The sequence below is a fragment of the Callorhinchus milii genome, unplaced genomic scaffold, assembly GCF_018977255.1.
Source record: "Callorhinchus milii isolate IMCB2004 unplaced genomic scaffold, IMCB_Cmil_1.0 Scaffold7, whole genome shotgun sequence".
Classification (NCBI taxonomy): domain Eukaryota; kingdom Metazoa; phylum Chordata; class Chondrichthyes; order Chimaeriformes; family Callorhinchidae; genus Callorhinchus; species Callorhinchus milii.
In genome coordinates this window covers 9,470,132-9,490,794 of record NW_024704748.1, presented here as the reverse complement: position 1 = coordinate 9,490,794, position 20,663 = coordinate 9,470,132, and the positions used below count along the sequence as shown (strand labels likewise).

Genomic DNA, 20,663 nt, shown 5'->3' with positions numbered 1-20,663 from the left:
CAAGGATTTTTAAGGATTATTATCATCTTTTTATTTCAACTGTGGTCATTTAAGCACCTGAGATGTTATCCTATGTGAAAGCTTCTTTATAAGTGCAAGCTGTTGTAGTTATGTCAAGTCCAAGAGAGTGAAGTCTCTACAGTGAGCATCAAAAGCACATTTGCCTCCTATTACCAGGTGTTGCAACAAAGCTGAGGGACACCTCTGACAGCTGAGTGTGGATCTCGGCTAAAAAAAAACAAGAACTCCTCTCACACTTCTGCTCAGTGGGATTGTGTGTTATGGGATTGGGTAAGGCAGGTCGAGTGAAATCAGGTGAAATTGGGCAAGATTGGGTGAGATTTGGCGAGATTGTGGGAGATCATGTGCGGCGGGATCTGGGTTGCGATGCCCTCTTGTGGGGGTGAATCTGCTAGCACTCACTGTGTGAGCTCAAACACACACACACACACAGTAATCGTCTCTCAAATAGGGGACCTAGGGACCGATCTACACCTGTGGAATCCCAACCGCTGGCTGGACGAGTCAAACACCTTCAGGATAGGAGAAACTGATGGGGAAACCCTGGTGGAAACAAATAAGGATGATCCACTCTTGTGGTCATGATTCATAGATTGAGAAGCCACTATCACTTGTCCTCAATATCAACCACAAATATTATATAAAGGTGCAATTGTCTACAGTCAAATTACTGTATCAATTCTTTGCACAATATTATAATTTTTGGCTGCAGTTTACTCTCCAGTGTGATCTACACATCCCCAAATAATTTATGTTTTATGTTGTTGGTTGGATGACTCACAGCAATGTGCCCTGACAAGAATAGGGGTATTGTAACACAGTCAGCTACATTCCAACCAGAGACTGGTCTCCAGACCATAGTTCTGAATGCACAAGGATTAAAATTCATTCCCCCTTATGTACAGGATTGTGTTCCGCTATTCCCCTTGCTTAAGCAAGTTTTTCCCAAGCTTTTCAGAAACCTACAGCTGCCTCACAATTTAAGATGACACGCCATCAATAGGGTTGCCACCTGTCACTGGAATCGTTACATCAAGACTCTGCCTCCCTGTTCAGGTGGATGTTAAAGATCCCGCGGCACGATTTGAAAAAAGAAAGGAGTTTCTTCCGGTGTCCTGGCCAACAATCTCACAGATAAAACTGCTTAATCATCTTCTGACCATTTGTAGGACACATTGCTCTGTGCAAATTGGTTGCTGTGTTCACAAACACTACACTGAACAATAATTAATGTGAAGTACTTTGAGATGTTGTGATATTATAGGCGCTATATCAAAGGCAAGAATTATTATGACAGCTTCAAGGGCAAATGGGAGGCAATGTAGAGGAAATCTTGGCTATGATCCTGGTTAGAATAATAGAGACCTTATTTATCAATATTCAACCATGAAGGCATGATAGTACCAGACCATAAATCGGCTGTATATTAGGTAACCAGCTACAGTGTGTATTTAGGAACAAGAGTCTGTAAAGATCTGAGGAGCATGTGTTTGCAATAAGGTAACAATTATTTTAAGTACAAGCTCATCTAACACACCTTTCCCTTCACTAGTGTGTGTGTGTCTCTCTCAGTCCAAAGGCAATATAGTCACATAGAGAAGTACAGAACCAGAAAAGACCATTGCAGCCCACCAGTCAATCCAAAATAAAGCAATCTCTCTCTCTCATAACCCTCAATTCATTTATTTGCCAAATAACTAATCAATTCTCTCCTGACATAATCTGCCGCCAGCAACTTCCCGGGTGCCTTATTCGCATACTGACCACTCTCTACTGTGTATAATAATAATAATCCTTGCATTTGATATAACACCTTATCATGTCTTCGAGAGGTCTCAAAGTGCTTCACAGAATATACTGTAAAGTGAATTGACTATATATTTTGTGGGCAAAACGCAGCAGCGAACTGTAAAGTCATGAATTGAGCGACCAATTTATTATTATTATTTTTGCAGGAATTATTACCCCAGGAAAAGCGATCCGCCAATCGACTAACAACCGGGTTCCTACTTTGTGCTACGTAAACAGAGCCATGTGGAGTAAGGAAACTTGTCCAATATTTTGCCCTGCCGGGAATCGAACCCAGGTCTCCCGCTTGTGAGGTGAGTGTTCTAACCACTGAGCTACAGGACTCCATTGTAAAGTAATCATATGGGAACCGTCGGTTCACTTTCCCACTTCTGAATCCAACTGTGCTCATAACTCACTAATGGAGAGATGTAAACTCAGTCTTAAAATCTCCTCACTTTGAATGAATTTGACATTATGTCTCAGCTTCAGGTGGCAGCACTCTCACCTCTGAGTCAGAAGGTTGTGACTTCAATTGCAAGGATTATTATTATTCATGCCTCACGCAGGAATTCACATAGTCTAGACTGACACTCCAATGCAGTGCTGGGGATGTTTACCCTCTGGGTAAACAAATACTGAATTCGCACCTCTAAACCTGTGTCCTCTTATTCAACTGTCTTGGTGAACCCGAAAATAAATAGAGCATTATCCAGGCTTTATCTGGTTGGTGGAAGGGAAGGTTTGATTAACTAAATGGCTCTGCCTCATTCAATGCCTAACCTTCTTTTCCAGGCAATGTGGTTTTAGCTGGTTAAACCCTAGCAATACCACCAAGGAACACTCTGGGTCCCCAAGCCTTGCTCACCACAAGCTGCACCTAATACTGTCCAGAATTAGATAAGCGTGGTCCGTCTCTCTGGAGAGAGAGTGTGCATTCCATTTCAAGATACATTGAAATTTCCAGGTGTAGGCAACATTTCTATGTGAAATTCTCAGTTTGGTTTTGATACTCTTAAGCCCGGTGATGGGTTTCCGAGCGTATCAGACACCCGGCTGATCAACCAAAAAATACAGTCATTTACAAGAAAACACCAGTCAGAATGGCTCAGTTATTGGGATGTACTTCAAAGTCAATTCACTTTACAGTATATTCTGTGAAGCGCTTTGGGACGTCTAGAAGACGTGAAAAGCGCTATATCAAATGCAAGGATTATTATTAAAGGGTCAAGAAAACAACTGAGTGAGCTTTACGTTGAATGTGTAACTTTTAAAGTACAGGGAACAGACTATCCTAGATCTTGTTTTGTATAATGAAATAGGGCTAGTCAGCAATCTGGAAGTTAAGGCTCTTTATCACCTCAAGGCTGGACTATGGGAACTCTCTCCTCGCCGGCCTTCCCGGCACCTCCCTCCACAAGCTGCAGGTCATTCAGAACTCTGCAGCTCGTGTACTGTCCCGCACCAGGCTTCGCGACCACATCACTCCCACCCTCGCTCACCTCCACTGGCTTCCCATCCCCCAGAGGATCGAATTCAAGATCCTCATCCTCACCTACAAGGCCATTCACGGCCTTGCTCCCTCCTACCTCTCTGACCTACTATCCCCCTACCTACCTGCCCGTACCCTCCGTTCCTCTGGCTCTGGTCTGCTCCACATCCCCCGCCCCAACTGCCCTACCATCGGTGGCCGGGCCTTCAGCCTCTCAGCCCCTAGGCTCTGGAACTCTATCCCCAGTGCCTTCGCCGCCTCCTCCCTTTCCTCCTTCAAGGCCGGTCTCAAGACCTTTCTCTTTGACCATGCCTTCAGCTCCCCTCTCGACTCTACCCCCTCCTCGCTCCCTCCCTTCCCTCCCCTCACCCTGACCATTTCCCCTCTGCTCGGGTCCTGACCCAACTGTACAGCGCCTTGGGACGTTCTCCCGACGTAAAAGGCGCTCTATAAATGGAATCTTGTTGTTGTTGTAGGGCAGAGTTACCATAACATGATGGAATTTAACATTAACTTGAGTGATATAGTTGAATCCAGAGCAAAGGTCTTAAATTTAAATAAAGCCAACTTTGCAGGTATGAAAGAAGATTTGGCTAAAATAGACTGAGAAATTCGGTTAAAAAATGACGGTAGACCAGCAATGGCAAACATTTAAAGATATAATGCATAATTCCCAGTGATCACATATTCCCGTGAAAATTAAAAATACCACGGGAAAAGTGATTCAAACTTGGCTAACTGGAGAAGTTAGGGAAAGTATAAAATTAAAAGAAAAGGCCTATAATACTGCCAAATAGAACAGTAAACTTGAGGATTGGGAGGGCTTTAGACAACAGCAAAAGAAAACCAAGAAACTGATTAAGAGGGAAAAAATGGAATATGAGGGTAAACTAGCTAGGAACATAAAGACAGATTGTAAGAGTTTTTACAAGTACATAAAGAGGAAGAGACTATCAAAAGTGAATATGGGTCCACTGCAGGCAGAGACAGGAGAAATTATAATGGAGAATAAAGAAATGGCAGTCATTAAATAAATATTTTGTTTCTGTCTTCACGTTAGGGATAGGGATAAACGTATCCTCAGATTGGCAAGATGTGACTAGTGGAGTGCCAAGAGGATTAGTGCTTGGGCCTCAATTATTTACAGTCTATATCAATGATTTAGATAAGGAAATAGAACTTAACATATCTAAATTCGCGGACGATACGAAGATAGGTGGGAGAATAAGCTGTGAGGATGACACAAGGAGAAGGCAAAGGGAAATAGACAGGCTAAGTGAGTGGGCAAGAAGGTGGCAGATGGAGTATAACGTGGAGAAGTGTGAAGTTATTCACCTAGGTAGTAAAAATAGAAAAGCGGATTATTTTCTAGAAGGGGAAAGACTAGGTAGTGTTAGTGTTCAGAGGGATTTGGGTGTCCTTATACACCGGTCACAAAAAGTTAGTATGCAGGTACAGCAAGCAACTAGGAAGGCTAATGTCATGTTGGCGTTCGTTGCAAAAGGGTTAGAGTACAAGAGTAGGGAAGTCTTGCTGCAGTTGTATAAGGCCTTGGTGAGATCGCACCTAGAATATTGTATGCAGTTTTGGTCTCCTTATTTAAGAAAGGACATACTCGCTTTACAGGGAGTGTAGCGTAGATTCACTAGGTTGGTTCCTGGGATGAGGGGGTTGATCTATGAGGATAGATTGAGTAAACTAGGCCTATATTCTCTAGAATATAGAAGAATTAGAAGTGATAGTATAGAAACCTATACAATTCTTAAGGGTCTTGACAGGGTAGATACCGTGAGACTGTTTCCCCTGGTTTGAGAATCTAAAATTAGGGCTCCTAGTCTCAAGATCAAGGGTCAGCCCTTTCGAACTGAGTTGAGGAAACATTTCTTCACTCAGAGGGTAGTGAGTTTGTGGAATTCTCTACCCCAGAAGGCTGTGGATGCTCAGTCATTGAACATATTCAAGACAGAGGTTGTTAGATTTCTAAAGGATAGAGGGACTAAGGGATATGGGGATAGGGTGGATAAGTGGAATTAGAAGATCAGCCATGATCTTATTAAATGGCGGAGCAGGCTCCTATGTCTTACGGTCTTATGGAAAATGTTCTCTTTGTATTTAATCGCACAGAGAAATGATTCCCATGCATTTCATGCTTGGGCTTTACCTTGTGTGACTCACTCAGAAGATATATTTTAAATCATCTGAATGGTCATCCCCATTAAATCACGTTCTTTTCCTGTGTCTTGCAATCGTCCATGTGTTTGCCATTCCGACTCGTCACGTTGCTGAATTCACAGATTATTTTTAGCCCCAATACTAAAAGCTGCATAATTTTCTCATCAATGATGATAGGCATTTTCAAGACTGATGCATTTTTACTTCCAATGATTCAAATTACATATTTATGCATTTGGCAGGGATGGAGATTATTTCATTGAATAGGTTACAACAAATGCTGCAAAAAAAAACATGCCAAGTCAGAATAAACTCTTGGGCTAAAGTTTGAGGTTCCTGCAGAATGTGATTGTTGGCTCGAGTTCAGATAGAATTTCCAGCATTTCGTCAGTTGAGAGTTTGCGGGAAACCACGTGATCCAATCTGCACATCTGGAGCCCTGAGCTGCTTGTATAAATAACCTTCACAACGGCACCCTGTCAGTTCCAAACCCACAACAACTGGTGAAAGTGTTTCAGCTGCTCTAAAGCACTTCCTCCAGAACCTCCTCACCAGTTTGAAAGAAAAAAGTCAGAGAGTGGGATCAGAGGTACAAGACCTGGCAGAAGACTCATCACTAAATAACTGAGAGTGAGTTGGTTAACAATTATTTTTTAACAAAGCTAAAACCTTGAAATCATAATTGTGTGCTATGGATTACTCTAAGTGGTGGGGCGTAAGGGAATTGAAACCAGATGTCTCCTCATATGCTTAAGCAAGTTACAAATAGCGCGCTTGCTTACTTCCTTAAGGCTGAATCACAAAGGCATTAACAGAAGCAATCTGTTTGTAAGAACCCACTGCTCCTTAAACAGATAGAGGTGCACGTGAATGTCTTATAGTCCCTATGTAACACTCCGAGATGTTACCTTATGTTAAACAGCACTATAATAATAATCCTTGCATTTGATATAGCGCCTTATCACATTTTCGAGTCGTCTCAAAGCACTTCACAGAATATATTGTAGAGAGAATTAAGTATATTTTGTGGGCGAAACTATATAAATGCAAGTTGTTGCTGCTGAACAGTAAATTTTCAAAATTATTTTTTTTGCATTTTAGGAGAAACGACAGAACAGGCAACAAAATGAACTGCAAGCTCCAGATTGCGACCCTCTTGGCTTTGATCCTGGTCTGTGCCCACTTCCCTGAAGGTGAGCAATACATTCCCGATCATGTAGCTTTAGTAGAGCTAAAACGAATGGCGGTGAGTTCTCTTAGGGATTAAAAATTAAATGCTGTGCAATTACTGATGAGCTCATGGATGCATTTTTGGTCCTCAGCAAGCGCCGTCCCGCGATGCCTCTGCCTGAATTTCATTGAGCGCGTGCCGAAGAAATTTGTGAAAGACTTTTTGATCATACCAAAATCATCGCACTGCACAAAAACCCAAATCATGTAAGTATGTGTGTTAAAGTGCCAAGTCTGATTGATGCTGTTTTGCTTACCCTCCCCTCACCCACCACCACCCATCTTTCATTTGGGACTGTTATGATAGGGTGATTTTCAATTTCACTACTGTAGCGGGGAGGATGTCTATTACAGTGCTGGAAACAGCTAGCACTCTCACAGGTCATTCCTCCAACCATAGAATGCAGACTCCAGGGACCAATGTCTTAGAGACTGCAGGCAGCGGCCGAATGCAGAGCTAATGATTTGCACATGTGTTGTATACCAATGTCTAACAGCGAGGGGAAACAAAGCGAGTTGTAGTTGCAACGTGAATTATCGGTCTGGCCTTTCTTCCTACCCCTTCTCCTCCAAACTTTCCCTCCTGTATTAATAACAATAATCCTTGCATTTGATATAGCCCCTATCACATCTTCGCGTCACAGAATATACTGTGAAGTGAATTAACTATATTTCTGTTAAATTTGAGTAAGGAAGGGGTTAATTTAATGGCTTCAAATCTAAAATGAGACTTTGTCTGAAATGACTGACAACTTGGACATCAGTGGGATACAGTGGGATATTCCAAGGGTGTCCAGCTATAAGTGAAAACACTGGAAAAAACACAATTAACTCACCACCTCACTTGTCTCCTTCCAGATTAACGATAAGCAAAGGAAGTAGAGTAATGGAAGCGTGCCTGAATTCCGAATTAGACCAAGGCATGGAGCTGATTACGTGTTGGAACAGGTGAGTTTCAAATGATCTAGTTATGAAAACAAAATATATGGACGTTAATGGTCCGATAATACAGCAACTTGGATAAAACAGATTGATTGGCCCATTCTTCTCAGTGGTTGCAATCTAGACTGTTACAATGCAAAATAGGTACCAATACAGAAATAATTAATATTTTAAAAACCCATTAAACTCATGCAATATATGAGAAATAAAGGGGAATGAGAAACGGTAAAGGTTAATCTGTAGTTTGGGACAGAGTAGATGGTGTTATTTAGTCCTATGTTCCTTATATGTTTGTATTAATGTTTGTCTTCCATGGCTCTTAAGGAATCAGATTTATAGCAATATTAAGCAGAGCTAATTAAATGACAGAGGTGCTCTACCAAAGCACCTTCAAATTTCGTTCATTTGCTGAACGGACTGTGTTTTTGCCTCAAACTCAGATTTCAACCACCTCTTTAGTGGTTACAGTAAATTTAATTTCAGGTTAATTTGAAGCAGGTTTTCTGCCGTTGTTAAAAAAATTTGCAGTTGCTGCAATACAGTAACAGTACAAAGGAATGTCACAAAAGACGTTTAGATGAAGAAAGCCCATTGGCCTAATTAGATCTCATCTAAGCATTTTCCCTTGACAGCATCACGCTGATTCTTAAATTAATCCAGCATCCTGGCTTCCACCACAATCCCTGTGATCCCAATGCTGCCATTACCCTCCATGTAGGAAATATATTCTACTATTTGCTGTAACCTTGCCCTAGACAACCCTGCACCTGCAGCTTCTTGACTTGCTGCACTGATGCAGTTGAAAGAACACAGTAACTAAATGTTGGGTATTAAACTGCTGGATTCAGTGTTAATGGCAATATTGTACTGGAGGCAACGCCACCCACTAAAACCACATGCACCGTTCGGTTTTCCAGGATCAATCATGACATTGGGAGGAAGGAGGAATGCATAAGACCAAGGAGAACTCGCACCCCAAAATAGAAGAAAATATGTCAAAGGGACTGACGTGAAGAGGCCCACATCATTGAACGAGTCACCTGCGGAGATCAACCATATGGACCATTAACCCCTTGTGTGCTGAACTTTGCTTTGCTGCTCACAACAGTGTTGTAAAGTCCCCAAATTTACCGAAGTTCCAATAAGTGTCTTTTTCTTTTCATCGTGAGCATCATCGAAATTTTTAGCCATTTGTTCGTATTTGATTCTCTGTATTGTAACTTAATATTTAAAAGAAAACTAGCTACTGACATAGATATTTAATTTAATTTGCCGCCAACCGTATTGCAGGACACTTTTCGTTGATGGTAAATAGTTTTACAATTCCCCATTGCTATAAGTCAGCAGTGTTGTTTTAATATTAATAGGCTGTAAAACTTGAACAAGTGAATGTCTTCTTACAGTGTCTGGAATTTTTTTTGATATATACATTTAAAAACTATTCGCAAGACACTGTAAGACCATGTAACACAGCATTGGTGGCACATTAGCATCTAATAGTAAGGACTTAAAACGTTGACTATGTGGTTTATTCAGTAAGATCTTAACAGATTGTGTGTGTTCTGGTTTGAACCAATTCACTGTAGATCATTCCAAACTGGGCAGTATTTATAAGAAGCGCCTTAATTGCATTATGTCTGAAAAGAACTGTGATTGGAAACTGTTTCGTTTCTTTTCTTATTTAAGTATTTTATAATAAAACCGTTCTATGTTATTTTAAATACTTCTTTTAAAACACAAAAGTTTTTTTTGTTGTTCAGAATCTTCCTTTTGTAATAAAAAATTGAAACTGAATAAATGTGGTGCCGATTCATTTTCTTAGGATTTGACAGATCAATGACGACTGATAAGAGAAAAAGAGTTATTTCCCAGTTGAGAAAATTGGTTTGGATGAAGAAGGTCCTTTGGCCAATCTGATCTCATCCTTCCAATTGGCTGATCTCAGCTGTGGAAGCAATACAGAGCTCCATAAGCCTCTTTGGTAGAAATGAGGGGAAGAGAAATTAACAGCAAGCTTTGGATAGCATCTCGATAGGTCAATGTGGATTGCCGAGCAGAACGGGAAAGGGGTGGGGGGGGGTGTTGTTAATTCAAGTCACATACACAATACTGCTCGTTGGGAGCACAAAAGAAATGCTACTTGGGTCTAGACTTATTTTAAGTTCTTAGTATTTCAGAGCATCCATAATTTGGCAAATACTTAAATGCAACCAAATTTAATGCCAGTTCTCTGTAAGTTTATTTTAAACAGGATCCTGGGAGAAACTCCCTTCTCTTTTTGACTCAGTTTATTGTCTTACCTGAAGGACATTATAATATGACAAAGAACATAAGAACATAAGAATTAGGAGCAGGAGTAGGCCATTCGGCCCCTCGAGCCTGTCCGGCCATTCGATAAGATCATGGCTGATCTTCAGACCTAACTCTAATTACCTGCCTTATCCCCATATCCCCTAATCCCTCTGTTTTTTAAAAATCTATCAGTCTCAGCCTTGAAGATGTTCAAGTACTGAGCATCTACAGCCTTCTGGGATAGTGAATTCCATAAATTCACTACTCTCTGAGTGAAGAAATGTTTCCTCAACTCTGTTCTAAAAGGCTGACCCTTAATTTTAAGACTGTGACCCCTGGTTATAGATTCTCCTACCAGGCGAAACAGACCCTCAGTGTCTACTTTATCCAGCCCTTTAAGAATCTTATATGTTTCAATAAGATCTCCCCTAATTCTTCAAAGACATAACAACAGCATTTATATAGCATTGCGTTATATTTATGAAGTGCTTTGTGACATCCTCCTGACGTGAAAGGTGCGATACCAAATGCAAGGATTATTATTATTATATTTTTACGTCCTTTCTGTACCTTGCCCAAGTGGTCACTATTCATGCCTGTATCCCCACAGTGAGTGACAGCAGAGATCAACCACAAGGGGGCATGATAGCTGAGCTCAATGCTGTCCAGAAATTCCATGTTGGTCAAGCTTCAGACTTCGTTTTAGCCCATTTGGTGGTTCTCTATTAAGAGGGTTATTGGAAACACGTGGAGTCCAATAGTGCAGTGTTTAGAAAACTCGCCTCGCAAGTGAGAGACCTGGGTTTGATTCCTGGGCAGGGTGAAACCTTAAGCAAGTTTCCTTACTCCACATGCCTCTGTTTACTTGGCAGTAAGTAGGAACCCGGTTGTTAGTTGATTGGTGGATTGCTTTCCGGGGATAATAACCCTTTAAAAAAAATTATAATAATTTGATCACTCAATCCATGACTGTTTGTGGGACACTACTGTATGCAATTGGCTACCCTGCTCTGCCCATAAAGTATACAGTCAATTCACTTTACAATATAATAATAATAATCCTTGCATTTGATATAGCGCTTTTCACGACTTCTAGACATCTCAAAGCGCTTCACAGAATATGCTGTAAAGTGAATGGACCTTATATTTGTGGGCGAAACGCAGCAGCCAATTGCGCACAGCAGTGTCCCACAAACAGTCGTGGATTGAAAATGACCAATTTATTATATTCTGTGAAGTGCTTTGAGATGTCTCGACAATGTGATAAGGCCCTAAATCAAATACAAGAATTTTTATTATTATTATTATAACATTTTATTGCACAAATCTCTTTTATTCACTGAATCCAGACCACTGAGATCCTGATGTACAGCTTAAGCTTACTGCAGGTATTGTCTTCATGAAACTACGATTATTCCCTGTGGTTTAGACAGTGTGGGTGGTTTCCTCTGCTAGTTAGAATGCAGTGATTTGTGGCTTTTAAACAAACTTTTGGCATCAACCACAATCCACTTATTTCTTAAAGCAAATAAACTTTGTAACCAACTGATTTCTCAAAAGTCTACAGAATGTCTTCATCAAGGAAAGGAATATGTAGCAACTGCAACTGCAAACAAACATTGAGTTCAAATAAGGCCCTCGATAGTATCCTCTCGGATGGATTACAATTACATTGTATACTTTTTACTAGGAATAGAGATTTTTTCCCCCTTGGCTTCTGTTACCCCTGTAAGCCAATGCAATAATGACCACCACAACTACAAAATCACATTTGTAAAGAGCCTTTCCCGTCGGGAGGACGTCCCAAGGTGCTGAACAGTCAGGGATCAGGACTTGAACGTAGGGGGGAAGGGTTAGGATGAGGGAGGGCAGAGGTGGTAGGAGGGCGGCTGAAGGCACGGTCAAAAAGGAGGGTCTTGAGTCGTACCTTGAAGGAGGCAAGAGAGGGAGCGAGACGAAAGGATTGTGGGATGAAAAGGATTGTGCCATCTGGCGCCGATGGTAAGGCGGGTCGAGCGGGAGACCTGGAGCAGGCCAGAGCCTGTTGAGCGGAGGGAGGAGACAGGTTGATAGGGGTCAGCAGCTCAGTGATGTAGGAGGGGGCAAGGCCATGTAGTGCCTTGAAAGTGAGGATGAGGATTTTAAGTTCTATCCTTTGAGGGATGGAGAGCCAGTGGAGCCGGGTGAGGGTGGGGGTGATGGGGTCACGAAGCCTGATGCGGGAGAGGACATGAGCTGCAGAATTCTGGATGATCTGCAGCTTGTGGAGGGAAGAGATGGGGAGGCCGACAAGGAGGGAGTTTCCATAGTTGAGCCTTGAGGTGACGAATGTGTATATGAGGTTTTCAGCAGCCTGAGGGGTGAGACAGTGGCGGAGTCGGGCAAAGTTGTGGAGGTGCGGGAAGGCAGAGCAGGTCACCGCATGGATATGGGGCAGAAAAGACAGTTGAGGGTCGAACAAGACGCCCAGGCTCCTTACTGGCTTGATGAGGTGAAGTGTGCAACTATGGATGCTAACGCTGCCAGTGCCTGAGGAGCTGAGGCGCTGGCATGAGCCAATCAGGAAGGCCTCAGTCTTGCTGAGTAGAATGGCCAACCTGGAGAACTAGTGGGAGGCTTTGATGCACAGTGCTCTCAATGGCAAACTACAGGGTTTTAGCTTGTTATATCCCAGCCACACCCCAATGCACACTCTGGGGTCCCCCAAACTTTGGCTCTTGCCAACGTGAGACTCACCCAATACTTACCCGAATTAAGTAAATATAGAGTGCAACCCTCTGAGGAGACAGCACACAATCCATTCCAGACACAAGGACATTTCTGTGTGTAGGTGTGTAGGTGGCCTACATATGTGGAACTCTCAGTCTGGATACTGTTAATAATAATAATAATAATCCTTGCATTTGATATAGCGCGTTTCACGTCGGGAGGACGTCCCAAAGCACGGTGATTAGTTTCCACGTGCTTCGCAAGTATGTTTATCATTGGTTCTCACCCCACCCCAAAAGGTCTTTCTTTAACTATATGGGGAAGCCTCCGCCCTGTGCTTTGTCTTTGTGGACGAAGAATGATAGATCTCGAATCCTATGTTTAGTAAGTTCGTGACCTCTTATTCTGTAATGTCTTCTTCGGCACTCTAGCCTTTGAATCAAAAGATTATGGGTTCAAGCCCCACAACAGGACTTGAAAATCATATTGTCTAAGGTGACGCTCCAATACAGTGCTGGGGGTGTGTCGCATTGTTGCCGTCCTTCGGATGAGACATTAAACCGAGATCCTAAAGATCCCATGGAACTATTCGTAAAACAAAGGGAGTTTCTCCTGATGAACTGGTCAACAATCCCCAGATAAAATCAATCATTCACTTAATTGTGCACAAATTAGCTGCCACATCTGCCCACAAAACACAGTCTCTCTACTATACAGTATATTCTGTGAAGCGCTTTGGGACGTCCTCCTGATTTGATACCAAATGTAAGGATTATTATTATCCTCATCTGATTTCCTCCCTTTTTTCACTGATCAGAAACTAAATTATAATCCTTTCATTTGATATCCTCATCTTATTAACTTGTTGATGAATTCCGAGACGCTACCCATGTGAAGGGCACGATATGAATCCAAGTTGTTGTGTTGTCGAGATGGCTCAAAGTGTTTCACTGAATCTCTAACAAAGTGTGATTGGAAAGTATTTGTCAGATGGTCAGGAAAATGCTGAAGCTCGAAATCTTTCTCTCTTAAGTAATATGCTGGAGTTTCCGATTCACTTTCAAATCATCACCATGAAACTGCATCGTAATGCATGAAGGCAGGGGAAGTCCAGTCTCTGAACAAAGCACAAAAGAGTTTTCATGCTATCCTTGGTCAAAAACTGAAAGGACTGGAATTTCCGAAAGCAGATTTGTAAAATGTCATCTTGGGACACTTTCCCTCTTAACACTTTTTTAACAATCAGTTTCCCTAAATTTAATAAAAAAAAACTTTCATTAACTGCCTCGGTGCACAGTAGAATCATTTGTGACGGTTTTCATTGTGCTGGATTTGTGCCAAGATTCACTTTCCTTATATGTTGAAGGAACTCAATCACATGACCAACATAAACCAGCTTGCTCCACATGTGTATATAAAGAGAGAGCAGCAATTGTAGTCACAACGTGTTTGCAGCTCCAGACTACTCGAGTGCTACTGCTCCCACCTTCCCATTAGAGAAGAGTCTCAGAAGAAATCTTACAACAGCACGAGGAAGTGGAACCACCGCAAAAGGTTAGTTTGTATTTATTTTCACCTGGGGCATTTTATTTTACTTTGAGTGAAATATCTGGGTTGTCTGTAAAATAATGTTTAACTATTCGGAGTAAAGAGCATTTGAATAGCAGCATGTTGTGCACAACACAGATCTTTCAATTCTTTGTCAGTGTTAAATAGCAAGCGCTCAGTATGGACGAATTCAAGGGTCAATATCCTGCTTTGCCGCCCTTACACGGCATTTTACAATATAGCAAGCCTCTGGCTATCTATTGCTGGCTGGCTTTCGGCGGGAAATCTGTTCTCCCACACTTTGCCAGAGTGGTTGTTAATTTCACAAACGCTGCCAAATCACAAAAGCTCCTTCAGTTCATGTGGTGCCACAATCAATGCAGAACAGGCAACAATCCTGTCAGTCCAAAAAGCATTTGTCTTAACATCCAGCGTCAGCGCTGAATTGCCAGCCACTAATCAATGCCATACGTTTCATGCGACACATTCAACTAACCTCCTTTTGCCTTTCAATAACAAGAGAAGAAATGATTTTCCACTTCTAGCTTTAAACCCAGTTTGATTTAATTTCATAATGCTTTATCTTTTAGATCCTGTCCCACCAGCCGTCCCAAAACAAGATGAGTTGCGTGCTTCGAGTGGCAAGCCTGCTAACAGCAGTATTATACCTGCTGTCACAATCCTCGGAGGGTGAGTGCTTGTCAAAGCTTTATTTGTTTTGTGACTACTGAAGCCTGTCAGTAGATGGGGAATGGGTGCTAGGCTGTGTTGCACAGATAACTGATTTCACTGTTTTTCCCTTTCAGTCAAAGCTAACCTAAATCCACTGAGATGCTTTTGCTTGAAATTAATTGATACCGTGCCTCCCCAATACATCAAGAACTTTGAAATAATACCAAGAGGGTCCCATTGCAAGAACACCGAAATCATGTAAGTACTGCAGTTTTCAGGCATCCATCACGTGGAATCCCAAAGGACCTCATTAAACAGGGGAGTGTGAACTTTATAGGATTCCCGACTTAAAGCCTGTTGTTTAAAAAGGAATCTGTCCCAAGGAATCAATTCTGGGATTCGACTCTAATAGAATTTCTAATACAAGCAATTTTTTTGTGATCAAATGAACACATTGCTATAGAGATTAAAAGATTAGAAGCCATCAGTAAGTAAGAAATAACTTTTTTGTAGTGGGAAGCATTTTTGTAGCACCTTGTCACATTGATGCATTTCAAAATGCTTTGCAGTTCATAGGGAATCATTGTCGATCTGTTGAGACTGTTGTTTTAGGTAAAACTGACCTGTCGCTGATTGATACAACCAGCCCCTCCCTGACCCCACTCTGTGCCCCAAATGTCAAGGGTGAGTCAGGGACGTGAGGTTATCAGGGTCTCACTTTATGTACCTCACTGTATCAGGCACAAAATTTAAGGCTGCCCTTTACCAGATTCCAAATTAAGACTAAATTTGAGAATTTCTCACAATTTTGGGGTGATATTTAAGCCAAAAAGGGTCTTATGAGCTAGAACCAGGTGGAATTTTAAGCTTCTTGCCACAAAACTATATGGGCTCTTATCACTGAACACTAAGGTATAAGTTGATAGCGTTTGCCCAGTCACTGCCTCGTTCATATCCGGTATGTCCTGCTCGCAGCAGGCCTTTCTCCCTGTTATATATGGCTTTGCAGAGGCCAGAAGACAAAGTTTACACAAGAGTTCCAATAAATATTAGTATTGCCTAGCACTGACTCTGTACACAACACTGTGCGGTGAGATCAGGGGAACGGTAAGGCAAGCCAAGACAAATGCATAAGGGGTGGAAACCAGTCTTTCCAGTGAGAGTTTGTACTTTCCCTTTTACTGAAGGTGCTGATAACCTGGAACTTTCCAGTGGGAAGAATCGAAACTGAAATTGAGCCGCATTATGTCCCCGGGCATAACACTGCCACAGTCTTCCCTCTGTTCTTAATAATAATAGTAATAATAATCCTTGCATTTGATATAGCACCTTATCACGTCATTGAGATGTCTCAAAGCGCTTCACAGAATATATTGTAAAGTGGATTAATAATAATAATAATAATTTGTGGGCAAAACGCAGCAGCCAATTGCGCACAGCAGCGTCCCACAGCCAGTCGTGGATTGAATGACACAATTTTTTTTGAGGGATTATTACTCCCAGAAAACAATCTGCCAATCGAGTAATAACTGGGTTCCTACTTACTGCTAGGTAAACAGAGGTGTGTGGAACTTGCCTTAGGTTTTGCCCCACTTGGGAATCGAATCTGGATTCCGCAACCTCTTGGTACAGCATTACTTTGCACTGGGAACTGCCAGCCTCAGCAGCATAGAGCTTCTCAGACCCAGGAGAGAAATGCCTGGTGCAGGATTCTAAAACAAGTCTAGTGACTGTGTATTTTTGTAGGACAAATGTGGCAGCCAATTTGGAAACAGCAATGTTCCACAAAAGCCACAAAGTAAATTACCAATTTAATTTTATTTGGGGAATTATTGGCCAGAACACCAGGGGAATTATTCTTGTTTCAAACAGTGCCACAGAATCGTTAATGCCCATTAACACAGGTAGATGGGACCGCGGTTTAACATCTTATCCAATGAATGGCACCTCCAACAATGCAGCGCTCCCTGCAGCACTGAATTGGATTGTCAATTTCGTCCACAAAACACAGAGTCAAAACCACTTTACAGTATATTCTGTGAAGCACTTTGAGATGTCTTGACAACATGATAAGGCGCTATATTAATTGCACGGATTATTATTATTCTATTCAGGGATTCTAGTTCTGCCTCACATGTTCCACAGGCATCTCTCTTGTAACAAACACATTGGTACACAAATTGTACATGACTCCATATGAACAGCAAGTTACAACCTCATTTTCCATTTACAGATTAACATGGCAGGTGAGAGACAAAGAGATGAAATCCTGCCTTAATCCCAAAGGACGTCAGGGCAAGAGGCTGCAAAGGTGCTTTAAAAGGTCAGTGTCAAAATAGGCAGATGGGGGTGACTCTTAAAGTTAATCAATGTCCAGTTGAGGGAGGAGGTTCCAGAGGGTGGGGGGGGGGGGGGGGGGGGGGGGGGGGGGGGGGGAGAGTTGGCTTTTTAACAAATCCTTCCTGAGCACAAATGGGAGAGGGAGAGAAAAATTGACGCCCAGTAAGGTTTGACTAGTAGTGCACATAGTGGACAGTGGGAAAAATTGCACAGAAACTGGATTTGAGCTCCCAATACTTTTGTGTACATAAACAGTATGAGCCATGAAGTGAATGTTCAGTTTTATCTGGGGGATTGTTGGTCAGGACACTGGAAAGAAGAGATCAGGATTGAACAGTGATTAAGAAATATTCTGGAGATTTTCCTGGGAATCTACCTTTGAGATTTGAGGAGTTTGTGCACATTTTTATCTGAGATTGGGATTGGGATGTGGTGATGGCTGCTGAAAGTTGTTGACTTGACATATCATTTGGCCTTTGCTCGTTTCAGGCACAGAATCACACAACCCGAAGCTAACTGGGTGACATGTTTTTTTTTGCAGAATCCAGAACGACTCAAGCAAAAAGAATGAGTGCATTAGAAGAATGAAGAGACGCCGCAGAGGGAACAGGAAGGGGCGCAAAAGCTCTAGGAGGTCACAGGCCACACCCGAACAACATTGAGCCCAACTGGTGGACAACACTGACGATCCGATAACGTCTAGAACACAAACTTTATATGTGCTTTACAGAACGTTACTCCTGCCATACACAGCTGGGTGCCCTGTGCTCTTTGTAAAATGTGGAACTTCACGCTGGGATAAACGTTTGGCTCTGATGTTGGGCAAAATACATATACAATATGTTTATTATAGTTTCTATCACCTCAGGCATTTGACACTCTTGGCATGGCATCCAAGATGGAGTGTAATAATAATACTACTACTAATAATAATCCTTGCATTTGATGTAGTGCCTGATCATTCGAGATGTCTCGAGGTGGTGCTTCACTGAATATGTTTTAAGTGAATTGAATGTATATTTTGTGGGCGAAACGCAGCAGCCAATTGCGCACAGCAGATAATATATATTTATGGTTGTACTTATTATATATATGAAATATGTTAAAGCAGTACTGTATGTAGAGATACTAACAACTGTCTGTGGGACCACTGCAATGTCAAAGAAACTTTGTTACAACAACAACTTGCATTTATATAGCACCCCTCACGCAGGAATGTGTCTCAGAGTGCTTGACAGTAGCTGAGCCTAACATTTAGATTGCATTGATTCATACTGGAGCAATATGGTTAGAAATGTCTACCACTATGTGCAGATTAGGGATTTTGTACATAGGAAACAACTGTGCACAAACAGTTGATAACACAGGCGTTTTACCATACACCAATGTGCTCTCCCTCTATCGGGGGATATTTCACCAGATACATTGTGGCACCAAGAGATAGCGAGGATGTGAGTGGCTCTCAACCTGTTGCCAGTGATGCTTAGAGCAATGTTGGGCAATGTGCCAGGGATGCTTTTCCTTCTGACTTTCTTTCCCTCTGTGCCGAGGAAAGAGAAGAAGGGCAGACATGCGACACACATCCCGGTTCATGAAAGTTCATGGTTAAAAGGCTCTGCCTCACCAGTCTTTCAACGATGACAACAAATTGCACTTATATTTACTTGGTGGGGGGGAGGTGTCAAACACGTCTCGATGACCTTCAAAAGGGTTTAGGAGTGCATTACGTTCAATTTTTTCAAAATATATATATTATTGTGAGAAAACAAAGAAAAAAGTACAAATTGCACGTGTTACATGAAAAGAAAATTGTTTTAATAAAAGTCAAAAAAGTCAAGTTGCTACCAGTATTTTTTTTCATTGAAAGCGTTTGACTGGGAGTGACTAACTTGGTTCCGGGTTAGAAAGAATCAAGGGGTGGTGAAATCACATATAGGAACATGTAAGAAGGTATAATCATGCCTATTACAGTCAGAGTTATCCAAATCATCCCACTCCCCCAGTCTTACCCCATAGCCCTGCATTTCCTTCCTTTTCACTACCTATCCAATTCCCTTTTGAAAGCTACTATCGAATCTGCTTCCACCAGTCTTCCAGGCAGTGCTTTCCAGATCGTAACAGCTCTCTACACAAAAAAATTCTCCTTGTCTCCTCTCCGGTTATTTTTTCATTTCTCTTAAAGAGCTTCAAATATAGTAAACAGGTAATAAGTAACATTACTAAATGCAACAATCAAGAAAAAGAGAGGCAGGATAAAAAGATAACAAGAGCAATAGTTTATTTAAATATTTATAGCTGTATACAAAACTCCACTTCATAGTAACAACTGTTATTGTTTATATATAGAACTTCTCTGGGCTTTCAGTTCCAGTTGTGCAATCTTTGACCTGAAGGCCACTTACAGTCTGCCTTGTTGCAGACTGTGAGGTAACTTTATCTTCATTGCACAGTAAAGTTATATGAGATTAATGGATTCAGCACTATCTTGAACCAGATTTAGCTTGAAGTTGTCAATAAGGCCAAGATTCATTTCACACACAGTAATCAGCCCTGGGAGCTCTGCCTGCACCTTCACTTCAAAGTTATAATCCTAATAATAATCCTCTTTGCATTTGGTATCGCACCTTATCACGTTCTCAAAGTACTTCATAGGATTGGGGAAAATACACTTTTACAGGTTCTTTTATCTGGTAAATACTCCTATAGAATGACTGACCAATAAAGGAAGCACTGAACTATAGATTGAGTTCACGCTGCGTTGTGCAGAACCAGACTTCAGGGATAATAAGATCAAAGTACAACACTGTAACACGAGCACCCTGCTTAGAGTGACCGTCAGGGTGACAAGACAATACTTTGTATGAGATTTTCTCTTGTAAAACATTTATAATCAGATGTAATTGATAGTACTGCCACAAAGCACGACAAAGAACACAATCAAAGAGCGTCTCTAAATTCAGTAGCATTGTTCAGGCGGAAAGATCTGCTCTGTGTATTTTGTTGCAATGATGAAATTCACAACACTGCTGTAAGAGTAATTAAGTCTCTTCAAGCTAGAAAAAACAGAAACCATATATGTGTGGAACTCCCTGGTGTTGTTTGTAGACTCTTAAGCTGGATGATCAGTGTCTGCATGCGTCAGACCAACTTAGAGAGAGAAAAGCAAGAATCTGCATTCAGATCACAGTTATATTACACATGTATGCATCAATTTGAATCCTAAGTAACCACTTCAAGAACAGAATTCGAAACAAAATCAAGATTGATTCTATAACCTGGAACCGGTGTCAAACCACAATCTGCACTGATTCAATGGTAATGTGGTATAACTGAGCTGTGCAGGTCACCAGGAAGCTCACGGGGAGTTCCTGGTACCTGCTATCCACCGAGTGAGAGTCCAAACCTGGACTTGTTGGAAGTCAAATGGCCAGCTAGTCAGTATCCTTCTGGTGTGGGG

General features: G+C 41.6%; 3 protein-coding genes across 5 annotated transcripts in view; 2 read left to right on the top strand and 1 right to left on the bottom strand.

Moving 5' to 3' along the window:
* Window positions 1-20,663, bottom strand: part of rassf4a (Ras association domain family member 4a) — an 83,414-nt gene that overhangs the window by 50,352 nt on the left and 12,399 nt on the right. The window contains exon 1 of one of the 3 annotated variants that reach the window (XM_007899046.2): window positions 7,540-7,592. The exons of the other annotated variants lie outside the window; for them this stretch is intronic. The gene's annotated coding sequence lies outside the window, so the exon portion shown is untranslated. Of the gene's footprint in view, window positions 1-7,539; window positions 7,593-20,663 lie in introns of those variants that run through there. 3 annotated transcript variants of the gene reach the window in all.
* LOC103182137 (C-X-C motif chemokine 3-like) lies at window positions 5,961-9,442 on the top strand. The gene is made up of 5 exons (XM_007899012.2): window positions 5,961-6,103; window positions 6,575-6,666; window positions 6,796-6,910; window positions 7,562-7,651; window positions 8,563-9,442. The coding sequence occupies exons 2-5, from the start codon at window positions 6,600-6,602 to the stop codon at window positions 8,627-8,629; spliced, it is 339 nt and encodes a 112-aa protein (XP_007897203.1). The 5' UTR covers window positions 5,961-6,103; window positions 6,575-6,599; the 3' UTR covers window positions 8,630-9,442.
* Window positions 14,087-19,042, top strand: LOC103182129 (C-X-C motif chemokine 3). Its single transcript, XM_042336617.1, has 5 exons — window positions 14,087-14,200; window positions 14,785-14,884; window positions 15,001-15,124; window positions 17,100-17,189; window positions 17,748-19,042. Exons 2-5 carry the CDS (start codon window positions 14,815-14,817, stop codon window positions 17,866-17,868), a joined length of 405 nt encoding a protein of 134 aa, XP_042192551.1. The 5' UTR covers window positions 14,087-14,200; window positions 14,785-14,814; the 3' UTR covers window positions 17,869-19,042.